The 13,277-nt window shown below is 38.9% G+C and overlaps 1 protein-coding gene across 1 annotated transcript in view; it reads left to right on the top strand.

The window, feature by feature from the left end:
- The window catches only part of ZCCHC24 (zinc finger CCHC-type containing 24), a 107,252-nt gene extending 95,354 nt beyond the window's left edge, over positions 1 to 11,898 (top strand). The window contains exon 4 of the mRNA XM_033065491.1: positions 5,709 to 11,898. Coding sequence (XP_032921382.1) covers positions 5,709 to 5,822 — 114 coding nt within the window. The 3' untranslated portion in view covers positions 5,823 to 11,898. The remainder of the gene's footprint in view (positions 1 to 5,708) is intronic.
- The last annotated feature ends 1,379 nt before the right edge of the window (positions 11,899 to 13,277 follow it).

The raw sequence follows: 13,277 nt of genomic DNA, 5'->3' as shown, positions 1-13,277 counted from the left end.
TTGTGCCCAGTTTAGGATGAAAATATGAAAACCTTATTTCAGCATTGATCAATATTCACTGCTGTTAATCAGGAATTTCTTCTCAATTGCCAGGCTTGCCCTCTTCTCCCATCCTCATCTCCATAGCTGCATTTCATCTTCCCCAGCCCTTTCCCAAATCTGTGGACTTTCCAGTACTGTAAGATTTGTCCATATCTCACAAAGGATGGTTTGGTGCTGAAGCACTCCCATGTAACTGGTTCAGGCAATAATATCAGAGTGCTGAAGATAGTAATCTCCACTCTGGATAGCTCTGGGGTAGCCATCCAAGCGCATATGTTGGCTCTGTGAATGGCTTGTGCAGCTATGCTCAAATCTTGATTTCCTATGCATACCTTTCCTTAGTGAGTCTCTGGAGAGTAGAGCAGCCACACTTTCCTACCACCTGCTCATTGTTCCTGGAGGCTCGTTTCACTCCAGGAAACTGTCCTGGGCCAGCTCCCCACAAGGAATGTCTCAATTCAGCCCTATGCTCTTAGTCCACATGGCCTAGCTGTGAGAATGAGCTTTTAATCTCTCTGGGCCAGGAAAAGTCTTCTCAGCACTTTTACAGCTGTGTATATACTTTAGAGTGCTCTATAAATACAGCTCTAAATCTCTGTATTTAAAAGAGCATGTATTACAAGAAGTAACACAAAGGCCTGACAGGAGGGCTGCTGCCATTCATTCCCCAGCTCATCCACCAAGTAGGGAATCAGGTGGCTGTTGCACCTGAGCTGCAAAACTGCTCCTCAAGCAAGCTTTGCTGAATTATTCCACTCTGTTCTCCTTCTGCATTTTCACCACACCCTCAAGAGACATACCTTCCCATGGGAGAGCTTACAGGAATGACAGAACATGGGGCAAAAACCATAGGCCCACTTAGCTCAAGCCTTACTGAATGCTAAAGAACTACGCAGACAAATCTGCTCTCCGGCATTTCAAGAGTTGTTTCCCAGGTAGTTATTTCAGCTACCCTAAACATAAACAGGAATCTCAGACAAGACTTAAACCTCTCCTGTTCTTCCAAGGAATTTGGATTTTGTGGTTGTTTATGCTCCTTCTTACCCTGCTTCAGCAGTGGAGCCAGTCCTTAGAGTCATTCACCAGCTTTCTTGGCAGTGTAACAGCCCAGATGCCAAGCTCTGTATTCTCATTTTCTTCCCCTTCCTACTATAGCAGCAACATCTGCGCCCATGGTTACTTCCTGGCTGGCCTCTTATCAAGGCTTCTTCTCCGACTCTGTGGCTAAGGCCAGTGCTGTTTGTGATGACAGCTGTTGCACTGGTGCAGAACCAGCCATCTGGTGACTGACTTGTCCTCTTGGACACTGTTTTCTTCCAGCTGTCAGGAATTTACTGCTGGACTGGAAATAATTTGGTATGTAAATACATACCTCATGATACTGAAGTTATTAGTTTCATGGGCAATTCAGTGTTCTCATCATAATTCCCATATCTGAGTGCAACCACAGCCACCTTGCTTCCCTCAGTGTGGGGAGGGGTGGGTATTATCACTCAAGCCCAATAAACTTTTCTGCAGTTTCAAGTCTACAAGCATGATCTTTTGACTCTTTAGATTTAATAAACCCTCCCCAGCATGCCCAAACTTGTGTCCTCCAGCTATGGGAATACAGTTCATCCCAGACTGCTGCTTTCCTGAGCTCTAAAAAGAGATTTTCACCATTTACCTCATGCTGTTATCATTCACTCCTGGCTGGCCTGTCCCAGAGGAATGCTGCTGACAGGCTCCTTGCTCTCTCCAAGCATCCTGCCTCTGATCTGCAGCCTCCTTATCACTGCCTCTTGGATTCACGGCGACAGCCCAGGGCCTTGGTAATGTCCCTTTTCCCCGGCAGATAGAAAAGCAGAGGCTCTGCTGCTCAAGAATGTGCATTGCATTTAATATTTTCTTCCTCAGTGCCCGATTCTTTCTATTGGACTAAAAATTTACAAATTCACAATAGCCTGTGTTTGTTGAGGGAAGCATGGCTCCTTAAGACCGTTAACCTAAAAATTATCCTGCCAGCAACGGCTGCAGAATCTTTCTAATCACATCCCTAATCTGACATTTAATCATCTCATTTGCTGCATTAAGACTTGATGTAAATGAGTCCAGAAAATTATTTTTAAGTGTTTTCTCTCATTTGAATTCTGATGTGATCCTCCATCCGTCAGTGGTGCAAGTAAATTATTCCATCCTACAGCAGAAAAATAACATGAGTCTTCTAAATACAAACAGAAGTAGGCACATTATTCCATTCTACATCTTAGTGGAAGCAGTTCCCCTCAAAATGTCCTAGTGATGCTTTCTTTAACACCTAACACTTCATAAGGACATAAGGATGAGTTTTTTGTTTGAGGGGTTTGGGGTTTCAGCTGACTGTTGGGTAATGCAGAGGTCACTCAGTACATGTAGATTGGGGCAGCAATAATTCACAATCAGAAGTTAATTTGCAGGTCAGGAATTGATATATAAATTTAAATTTCTTTCAGCTTCATTCCCCTGAGGCAATATCTTTATTCACCACCACCAAATGTTTTCCTGGTGGAGCTGTGGAAGATTATTTCCACTCCACAACTTCCAGGAGAAAATTAAAGAAAGATGTACAAAAGTGAAGCCCGGAAGAATACAATAATACAATTGTGGATGCTTGCATTAAAAGAAAAGAAAAAAAAAAAGGGGAAAAGGACAACAGAATTTAACTATTACAGTTAAACTCTCCATTTAATGGAAAAAAGGATACCTTTTCCTTGAGGAACACAGCAGGAACTGTTGTTCTACAGGCCCCATTTCACCACTTTCTAAGGAAAGGAGTTAACTTTTCAGCCAAATAGCCTGTCCCCTTCTCCACACCCTGTCCAAGTGCATGCTGAATCCTCAGCAGCAGTGCAGAGCTCTTGCAGCTCCTCAGCTCCTGGTGTGTCCTGCAGGATTCAGGCAGTCCCCAGAGCTGACACAGTGTGAACAGCCAGACCTTGTGCCAGGGTCCTCTCCTTCCCCTTGCTCCCACCACACCTGAGTTGGGGAGAATTGCCCAGCCCTGATGGACACACAGCTCTTTGACCAACATCCTACACTTCTAGCATGGTGTAAGAAGGGTGCCAAGAGTATCAGGTTATTACTTTTAGATTCTCCTCAATAGTGACAGACAGCAGCAGGACAAGAACACTTGCTACTCAGGGTAATTAAAGAGTTCTTTTTTGGCTTTACAAGAAACCTGTGAAGAGAAAATGGCAAATTGAGATAAGCTGGGATTTCATTCTATGCAAAAGCTGGGTTGAAGTGGTTTTGAGACACAAACCACACAAATATACCACCAATTTCAAAGCCTCAGCCCTCCACCACCTCACCAAAAATGCAGTCTGCACGGCTTCATTCCTTCCAGCTGGCCCTTGGCAACCTGCTTTCCTGCATTTGTAACCCCTCTCTCCCCAGCCTGTGTCCTAACATACTGGTAACAATAACAGTTCTGAAATCAAAATGCTTTGCAGGCCAAAAAGCTGAGCTCAATCAACGCAGGGGGAAAGCAAACCACGGAGAGCTATTGTTTCTGAAAACCATCCAAAAACTCTTGGCGCTTCAAGGCATTCCCAATGTCCTTTGCACTATTTCCAGGAAAAATTATTCCCAAGGCCTTGCATATTAAAAAAAAATCTGGCTTATATCAATAAACATGATAACTGCTGTATTTTTCTCTTTAATCAGAGCACAGCTAGCATATAGAAGCAATCAGAGCTGAGTCAAATAGCCTGTTTTAAGTGTAGCATTTCAAAACTCTCATTTGCTATTGAAGAGTGTAAATTAACCCCTGGGACTGCAGAACCTGGGCTTCATCTTTGTATACTTATGTAATGCAAATTCTTGAAGAATATTTGTGGGCAGATGTTGGTAGATTAAGCAGTAGATGAGGTAGAAAAGGCAGTTTTTCTGACCAAACACACTTGTCTGCCTTGTGGAAGAAGCAGTATCTGGACCAGTGCTTGGACTGCAAGCCAAGATACAGAATTGCTGGTTCTGATCTCAAACCTCAACATTGTGACTTTGAAGAAGTCATTTAAAGCTCAGTAGGGTTGCAGGGCATTTGGAGATGAGGATTCCATCTACCTTCCTCATCTGACACAGCAAATCAGTTTGCAGTTGGAAGGTAAATGAAGTTAGACTCTAAGACCTACATGGGGCAGGACAATATCTTGGTTCAAAACACTGAATCAGCAACAAACCATTGACAATCACTTCTGAATCACTCCTATAGATTGTTTTGACTAGCTATGCAACATAGTAAGAGTGCTACACTTACAGTCCTGTATAATCAAGCAAGAATTTACAGACATCCCTTGTTCAAGATGACAGAATATGTTTTGTGTCCTTTTTGCTATTCAGAGAGCTGAGAAACCCTTCTACTCCCCAGTTTATGAGCTGTTCTTGCAGTATTATATAGCCAAAAAAAAAATTTAAATATCTCTCTTCCTGTCCACAGTTTCATGTAGGTGGCTTGATGAAGAACTTACAAATGAATTCTCAGATGATCAGGTGTACTTTAAGACCTTACAGATAAAGAAAAGTCTTTAAGATTAAGAAAGGTGTTAGATAAGTGGCCAAGATGGTGTAATTTATATTTACACACCCACTGCTCCAAAAATCACATTTTGAAGATATAAGCAAGGGTCTAATATCCCTGTAAAAACAGTGAGATGCTTATGGCTAGTTTTGAGATTTCACACCACATGCTGTGTCTACCACAGTCCCATGGAAGAGCTGCTGCCTTCATGGCACAGTCTTTCGGATACATTTCATGAGAACAAATATCGATTAGGGAACTTGGGGTTTTTTTCTGAGCAAATGGTGCACTTAATTGAGTTCTACCTCACATCTCTATCGCTTCCCTACTATTAGACATCCCAAACATTTAACTTCGTCACAATATTTAACATGAGTATTTTATTTTCAGAATGACTGTGAAGCCTTTTACATGCCAAGGAAAATGCAAGCACACATACCTACTAACAATGAATCAGCTTCATTTCCTCCAATGCTGTGATTTCATGAATATTATTAAAAATACATAATCTATTACTCAGATTCAGTGCAAAGGATTTGTGTCATGAGATTGGATTTTGTTTTGTTTTTGAATTAGTTTGGAATTATAAAAAAAAACTATTAACAGCTTTGCAAGTGCTCTGCTTCAAATCTTTCAGTTTCAAAAACATAGGACTACCTATTGGGAAAACACCATTTAGCTGTGTAGTATCTGTGCATAGTTCAGACAGTTTTCTTCATGTAGCAGCCAGTCCTGTCATTGGTAATCCCTGTTCTGCATTGCTGGGTTGTGGGATTCCCATGCTTTAGGTGTTAATGCCTTTGGGACATCTAAGTTACTGGAGCTAGCAAATGAACTCCTATGTTGCTGCTTTCATAAATGAAGTCCTCAATTCAGCATTGTTCTAATTTGCCTACAACAAAGTTAGCACCACCTTTATGAAGAATGGCATTAAATTGTGAGGCCACTCTGAACCGACGTAGAGCTGAAGGGCTGAAAAAACCACTCATACCTTCATGAAAGAAACACAGTACCTTTTTAATTATGAGCAGAAAGCTTAGTTAGGGCATAAAGGTAGATTTCACAGGTTTAATGAAGACTAAAAAGACAAAACCTTGGATCTAATCTGATTTCCTTCCTGCCACTGCAGAGACCCCTGGAAAAGCCGGACGGCCTGGATGTTTCAGACCAGAGCAAAGAACATCCTCAGCACCTGTGTGAGAAGTGCAAAGTTTTGGGCTACTACTGCCGCCGTGTGCAATAAACCTTCCAAGTGGCCTCTTCCCATCCCCATCATCCTGAAAGATTCTCTGGCAGCATGAGATCAACAGCAGCACAACAGATCAAGATAAAAGCTAAAACAATTGCCAATATTGCCTGTCTAATAATATGCCTTACCATTACTAGAATGTAACATTTCTCCTGTGCATGTGCATGCATGCAATAGGTATTTACAGGACTATGAATTGTATACATATATATGTGAATTTATATATGTACACACATAAAGTGTTACTGATGGTGTTCACAACAGAACTACAGTTACAGGTTCTGCTGATTGTTTACACAGACCCTATATCACAGCCAGGTGAAATGAAGTACTTTTCAAAAGGCAAGGAATAATATTCACAAGGAATATTTGTTATATGTATGGCTTTTGCAGAGGTTCAGTAACTGTGGAGCCATTAATTGCAAGCACTCACCCACAACACGAACACTTATTATATGACAAGACAAAGGAAGATGAAACAAGCCACACCATAAAAGAATTACTGCTTTCCCAGTTTTAGAAAGTCTTAAGAGTTTTGTGCTGCTGATTTCTTGGACTTTTTTTTTAATTTGTTGCCATCTCTTGGGCAGGGCTAAGGCAAAATAATTTTTGCAGGATATGGAAAAAAAAGTGAATAATTGTTTGAGGTTGTGGGTTGGGTAGAAAGGGAATGCCATAAGATTCCAAGAGGTTTTTGGAGGAGACAAAATTGGCTTGCTTATGTAACTACCAGATCCTTCTCTTGTCATATAATCCCTCTGACGTGGCCCCTTCTATGTGCATGGTGTGTTCATTGGGCCACAAGCACACTAAATTTACTATGAATAAGGGGATAAGAATACTTAAAACTGACCCCAAAACCCTTAACTGAAAGATTAGCCAAACTTACTATTTATAGTAGTTTTAAAGCCACTTTCTAGAAATATTTTTATGTCCTGTTTTCTACTATAGGAATTTGTTATAATATGAAACTTGTTAGCCATAGGGGTGTTTTGAGGCATGGAGAACACTCTATATAACCCTCTCTCTTTATGTCTTCCTGAAGCACCTATGTACCTGGGGAGAAATTTAGGAATTACATTTCATTGTCCCGTTTCAGGTAGAACTTTGCACAGGGACAGCCTGCTGCAAAGAACATCTCATCAGGGATTGGCAGATACAAACTGAAAGTACCTCGAGACAGTATCCTGTTTGTATGTCTATGTGAGAACATTGCAAAAGGGCACAACAAGCAATTCATTTGTAGCATTCACTAAAAAAAATAGAGGGATAATGTTTGAAGTTGGGAGGATTTTTTACATCAGCAATTTCTATTTTTATGAAGTTTCCTTTAGGGAGATTGATTTGTGTGAATGATACGTAGAGAAAATACTTAAAATCCTAAATAACTTGATGTGAACTAAATTTGTTCTGAGGACTAGTTCCATAATGCAAAGACAACGGGGGGTTTATGCCAAGTGATAGCAGGATGTTACCAGTATGTCAAGACAAGCTCTTACAAAGAAAGTAGAAAACTTATTATGAGCATTCAGCTAGGGAACATGAAGCTCCTGACAAATTTTTTCCAGGATGAAACTCTTACCATTTCCCTGCTTTGCTCTAAAGCAGGGCAAAATTGCATCTGCTTGTTCAGTGGGAGTAGCATGTACATATCTTGCAAACTCCATTATTTTATGGGCAGCCCAAGCAACCCAGCCTGATGGTCACAGCAATGGATGAGCATCCTGACTTCTGGCTTCTGACCACAGCTCTTCCACAGCTCCCTGATTTTGGGCAAGTCACAAGATCCTTCTGGACCTCAGTTTCCCCATCTGCAAAATGGGGGTAATAATACTTTAGTTTACCTGCCTCACAGGAGAGTTGTGAGGTTTACTTAATATCTCTTAAGTGTTTTGGCATCACTGGATGAAAAGTGCTATGTAATGCTAAAACAGAATTAACTGAATTAATCACTTGGAAACTACTTTTGCCCAGTTGGCAACTCCAACTAAAATAGCTGGAAAAAATATTACTGAAAGTAACACTAATAAACAGTTCAGTTGCCTCAGTGAAGATATGCAGTTTTAGCATTTTCAAATGCAAACACATTCTTTTGCACAGATTCACAAATTAACTTAGAGACAAATTCTCTCGACAAAGATACTAATCTGTCTATACAAATAAGAAAATACACAAGCAAATCTAGGGGTGGATTTTCTAAGCTTGACCTCTAGGATTAATCTCAATAGTTTGTTTCAAGCATGAGTAATTTTGAAAGAGCAGCATTTTAAACCAGATCTATTTTTTCTTCTTGAGCACTTAATAGTACATGAACAAAAAAAATCACCTAAAGAACATGTAGATGAGATAAGATTAAGATAAGGGAAAATGCTATTTTATTTTCTCTCTGAAACTAAGATGTTGCTATTAAACATTTTGTTCAGTATTGAAATAATCTCCATGTTATGATAACCACTAAATCCAGTACAGTAGCACAACTCTTGTTACAGCTGTATCACTATATCACACACCACCAGGTTCTGACAAAAAGCTGACTATAAGATACCATTGTATGCATTGGTATTTTCGTGACAGTGCCCTAGTAAGAATTGTTTATCCAGATTCAACACTGCAAGGCAATGCCTTTAGCTTATGGACTTTTAGATTGTACTAAAAACACACGTGATCTACTTTAACACAATTAATGTCTATAGGTGTAGCATAATAATTCTTCAGAGCATACTTATGAGAGTTCAGTATTTATATTATTGGTGTGTTCCTAGGCAGAAGACATATGAAGTATTTAAGTAATGCTTAGCATATTTGCAATGGAGAGGAGAGCAGATTTCCCCCTGCCCTTGCGTTGGGGCCCTTGCTCGAGTCTGTGCAGTTGGAGTTGCTGGAAAAACACATCCACATGAGTAATTGTGTGTGACAGCTTATGGGCTTTTGGTTAGTGGCACAGAAGGGACAATTCTGAATTTTCATTTCAAAGGAAAAAAAAAAAGAAAAGATTGTTTACAAAATGTAGATTTCTTCTGTTCTCTCCCCACACAAAGATAATTCACCTATAGATGTAACCAGCTCTTTTCAAATTTAAAAAAAAAGGTAAATGTGCAGATTTTTGACTGAAAAAATGAAGAATTGATTTATCTTTTAAGTTCTTGTGACTGCTTTCTGATGGTCTCTAACTAGCTCTGCATTTAGAGCATCAGCTAGCAATTGTTGAAGGCATTAGTAGACAGTATTGGCAGAAGTGAAACAAGCGTCAATAAAAAGAGTTTTAAATCAGTACAGGCCTTCCTAAAAAACAGAGTATTCTTTAGGGGTGTACCATAGAGCAGTTTGGCTCTGTGCATTTATTTGGTAAAATGGATTTTCAATCTCAAATGCTTGCTGCTGACAGCACACCAATGTATCCAGCGTACACTATTTTTTAAAAATTTTTATCCTTTTTTAAAGAGATTTTTAAAACTTTCATTTATTTCTTTAAAAACAACAGCAAAAACCAACTGAAAAATAAACACCCCACAATTTGTTTCATGAGTTGGTCCTAACATTTCATATCGAATTTGGCATTGGCACTCCTCTGCAAAAATGTTTAATTTGAAATGTGTTTTATAGGTTTTTAGCTGCTTTAATTTAATGAGGTTACAATGAAGTTATTACAAATACTTCATTTAAAGGTGATGAAGAAAAATCCTAGTAGTTTAAAGGATGGCCCCGTTTTAGCCAGTTTCTACTGCTGCTACCACAGATGTAAAATGATGCCACACAAGCAAAGTTTGAGGCCTTTTTGTCTCAAAGTTGCTATTTAATTTCAGATAAATACACAAGAGTATATATTTTTTCTGAAAATAGGTGTATTTTGAAGTTCCCCATTATATGGGACTTAGTTTTTAAACTAAAAATGTGAAGTTACATATTCTGAGAGAAGCCTTATATCTAGAAGTATTGCCTACATTTTACCTTTTTGTATAACATGAAATTTAGATTATACAGGGATTGTATACCTGTGGCACTCCAACATTTTTTTAAAAAAAAGAAACCTACTTAAAAGATTAAAAGTTTAGAGCTTTTGGAAATGTCAGACTTCATAGATTAGTGCTCTTTGTCCTGCAGTCACACAGAAGATTTTTTTTTTCCCTATACTGGATCCTAAGAGTTGTCCACTGAACAGTAAGCAATAAATCATCAACACGTGTTTTTCAAGTTAAGTAGATAGACATATATTTTCCACTTGCCTTGGCCAACATATTTTAAAATGTGATGGAACGATCCCCATAGAAAAATCATTCTTTCAGATATTGCTCCACTCCCAACTGAGCTTCAACCCATATCTCTTTCTTATCTGCAAAACCAGTGCTGTCCATTGAGTTTGCTGTATCACTCAAGTGCTCAGAGGCTGTTTGAGATCTTAGATATAGGGATGATGGATTGTGTTTCTAGGATGAATTTCAAAGGGACAATCGTGTGCAGTTACTAGCTATAGATGATTGATATAAATGTTTACCCCTGTATGAAGTATTTTACAGTTTTACTTGCAGATGTGTATTTATCTTGAGTTATACTTGACATAGAGTTTCTTTCAATTTTTTTTTAATACTATGTGTGTATTTTGGAAACCTTTTTAGATGTTAAAATTTTTGAATGGTTACAAATATTTCTTATAATACTGAATTGTTATCTGGAAACTCTTTGCAGTAACTTTTTTGTATATATTTGAGGGCCTTTTTAAAAAAGTATTGTTTGTTTTTTGGGCAAAGTTTTTACAATTGGGAAGCTTTCAGAAGGGCCTTCCTCTCAACTAGGATACTAACAGAGGTAAGAGTTTTCTTAAGTATTTTGCAGTATTTTGCAGAACTAAGGATGTATCCTCAAGAAAATATTTATGGAAATAATTTACTTTTTTTTTTTACAATGCTTTTGTCTGTATAAAGTATGCAACAGAACTACATTAAGAAGGAAATATTGTCTACATAAAATATTATATGAAAGTTGGTACATAATTCTGACAAAAAAACCTTGCAATTCTTTAAGCCATATTGTTTTTGTTATCCTTGGATGAAAATATCAGTATTAAGTAACCAATGTATTATTCAAGTGCTTAGACTTATATGAAAATGCTTATACGGTTTATTTATGTGTATTTGGGGAAGGAGTGCTAGAAAAGCTATCACTAGACATGTAGCAAGTGAGGAGCAGATTACAGTATACTGTCACTTTATGGCCTTGTGAGAGACACAGAAGATGCTGGAAGTGGAGACTCGGCTTTCAGAAACTCCGAAGCACAAGTGGTGGGTGTCAAATGGTGGCTCTTCCCCACTTCTAGAGGGGAAGAAAGCTGGTTGGGACAACATTTAACTTGACTTTCACAACTCTTTGCAGACTGTGAGCTCAGCTATGCAGTATCATCTACAGCAATAATATCAATCAAAGGATGTAAGAGAGAAGGATTGAAGTAGATTATTGTAGGGGTTTACGTTTATTTGAATTAGAACTCATAGCAATATAGAATATGCATGTGCACGTATTCAAAGCATTTTACACTTTACATTTCATGTAGTTTGATTATATTATGAAGGATTGAGTTTTTAGTTTGATATTTTACCATGCTAAAATGGGAGGTCTGCCCAGCCCTATACTGGATTCTTGTTTCCTTTAAAAGGTTATTTAGTACAGCACTCACTGCATTGTGTAATAGTGCTAAAACTAACACTATTTTATGAATTTCTTCAGCTTTAAAAAATTTAACCTAATGATTATTACATTTGTTTAGCTGTACCCACTGACCTTGTGAGATTCAGTTGGCAAATTGTATAATTTCTTTTTCTGTAACTGTTAATAAACTTGTACAGCTAGAACAAACAAAACCTATGGACAAAGGCCTCAGAGGTGCCAGTTCTGTTTCAGCAATCGAGATGACAGCTTGCTCATCTGGTGACTGTGTTGTTAACAAGACTGTAAAACCTCTGTTGTGGATTGTCCATAAAATGGCATTCCGACATGTGCCTTATTTGCTGGATAGTATACAGCTTTCCTCTAGTATTCTAGCATTTTAATGCTGTATTAAAGTATTGCAAAAAAACCAGCAAGAGCGTGGCATGGTTTTCTTGAACATTCCTTCCTTTGATAATTTACTCCCAGCTGCAGTGGGTTCCTGGTCCTGGCCTGGCCAGCCACAGTCTGGTGCCTGTGGAGCAAGCCTGTCCTGCCCCAGATCGTGGGAAGAAGGATTTCTGCACTGCAGTGAGCCCCTGTGCTCAAGGAGCCTGGTCACAGCCAGGGTGACATCTCTTCACTGCTGCTGGGACCCCTCAGGTTAAGGGTGCCAGCTCCTCGTTTTTAACAGCCTGGTGTTGTTGTCTAACACCCCTCAAGGAAAACTTCTATAATCTAAGTACACTTGTAGCCCTCAGTTGGATAGGAAAGCTTATTTGCCTGAAAGTTTCTTTAATGAAAAATAGCATTCATCATTTTTTGCAAACACAAAAGTTAGCAAGAACTAGCCTATTAAATGCTTGTTGTATATTAGCAGTGCTCTTCTCACACTCCCAGCCAAAGTTCAGCGGCCAGTAATTTTTCTCCTGAGGCTGACAGTACTACAGAGATAGGAAGTTAAAATAAGGGCATCAAGAAATTAACTTTGTATTTTAGGTATCCTGCCTCTAACACAAGAAATTGCCCTCATTTAAAACAAGCAGGAAAGTTTTATTAGCCACACCAGCACACATTTTTCTGTGCCCTGCTAATCCCTACAAACACAGTGCATATTTGCCACTTGGAGATGTTCACCACACTGACACCATTTCTGTCGCATAGCAATCCTGATTGCTGAGTTTGAGTCCTCACTCAGTTCACATGAGAGCAAAAACACATCCACACGTTTGTGCATTGGTATGAAATGTTACAAGAGTCTGACAAGGAATTGCACAGTTCTGAAGCCTTGAAAACAGACTGCTTCATAAAATTGTGTAAGACACCCCCAGCTGAGTCCAGGGAAAGGAAAAGCACATATTCAGAACTTGTTGGTGAATTTTTGTTGAAAAATAAAACACACTGCTCTTCACTTTAAATTTGGCTACAGCACTTTTCCCATAGCAAACACAAGCCACAAAAGCCAAGCTCAGAACTGAAATACATCTTTCTTTTTACAGAAGACAGGCTTCCCAAAAAACCCACAAACACCTCAGATTTAGCACTTAACTGAGGCAAGAAAACATTCTGAGTACAACTGCAAAGTCCTAGCTCCCTATTACCACATTTTCTATGATTCCTCAAAGAAATAACTGTTTTATATTTTAAAAAGAGAGTAGATTAACACAAGCAATATGGCATCAGCAAAACCAATCAAACTACTCTTCCATCATTTTTCGTTGCTGAGCATTTTGCCTTCCTGCTCTGTATGAACGAGGTCAAGAGACAATGCACCAACCCATTGCAATGGAAGAACCCAAATTTTTCCCACTA

This window comes from Catharus ustulatus, chromosome 8 (genome assembly GCF_009819885.2).
Source record: "Catharus ustulatus isolate bCatUst1 chromosome 8, bCatUst1.pri.v2, whole genome shotgun sequence".
Classification (NCBI taxonomy): Eukaryota; Metazoa; Chordata; class Aves; order Passeriformes; family Turdidae; genus Catharus; species Catharus ustulatus.
This window is presented reverse-complemented; position numbering and strand designations above follow the sequence as displayed.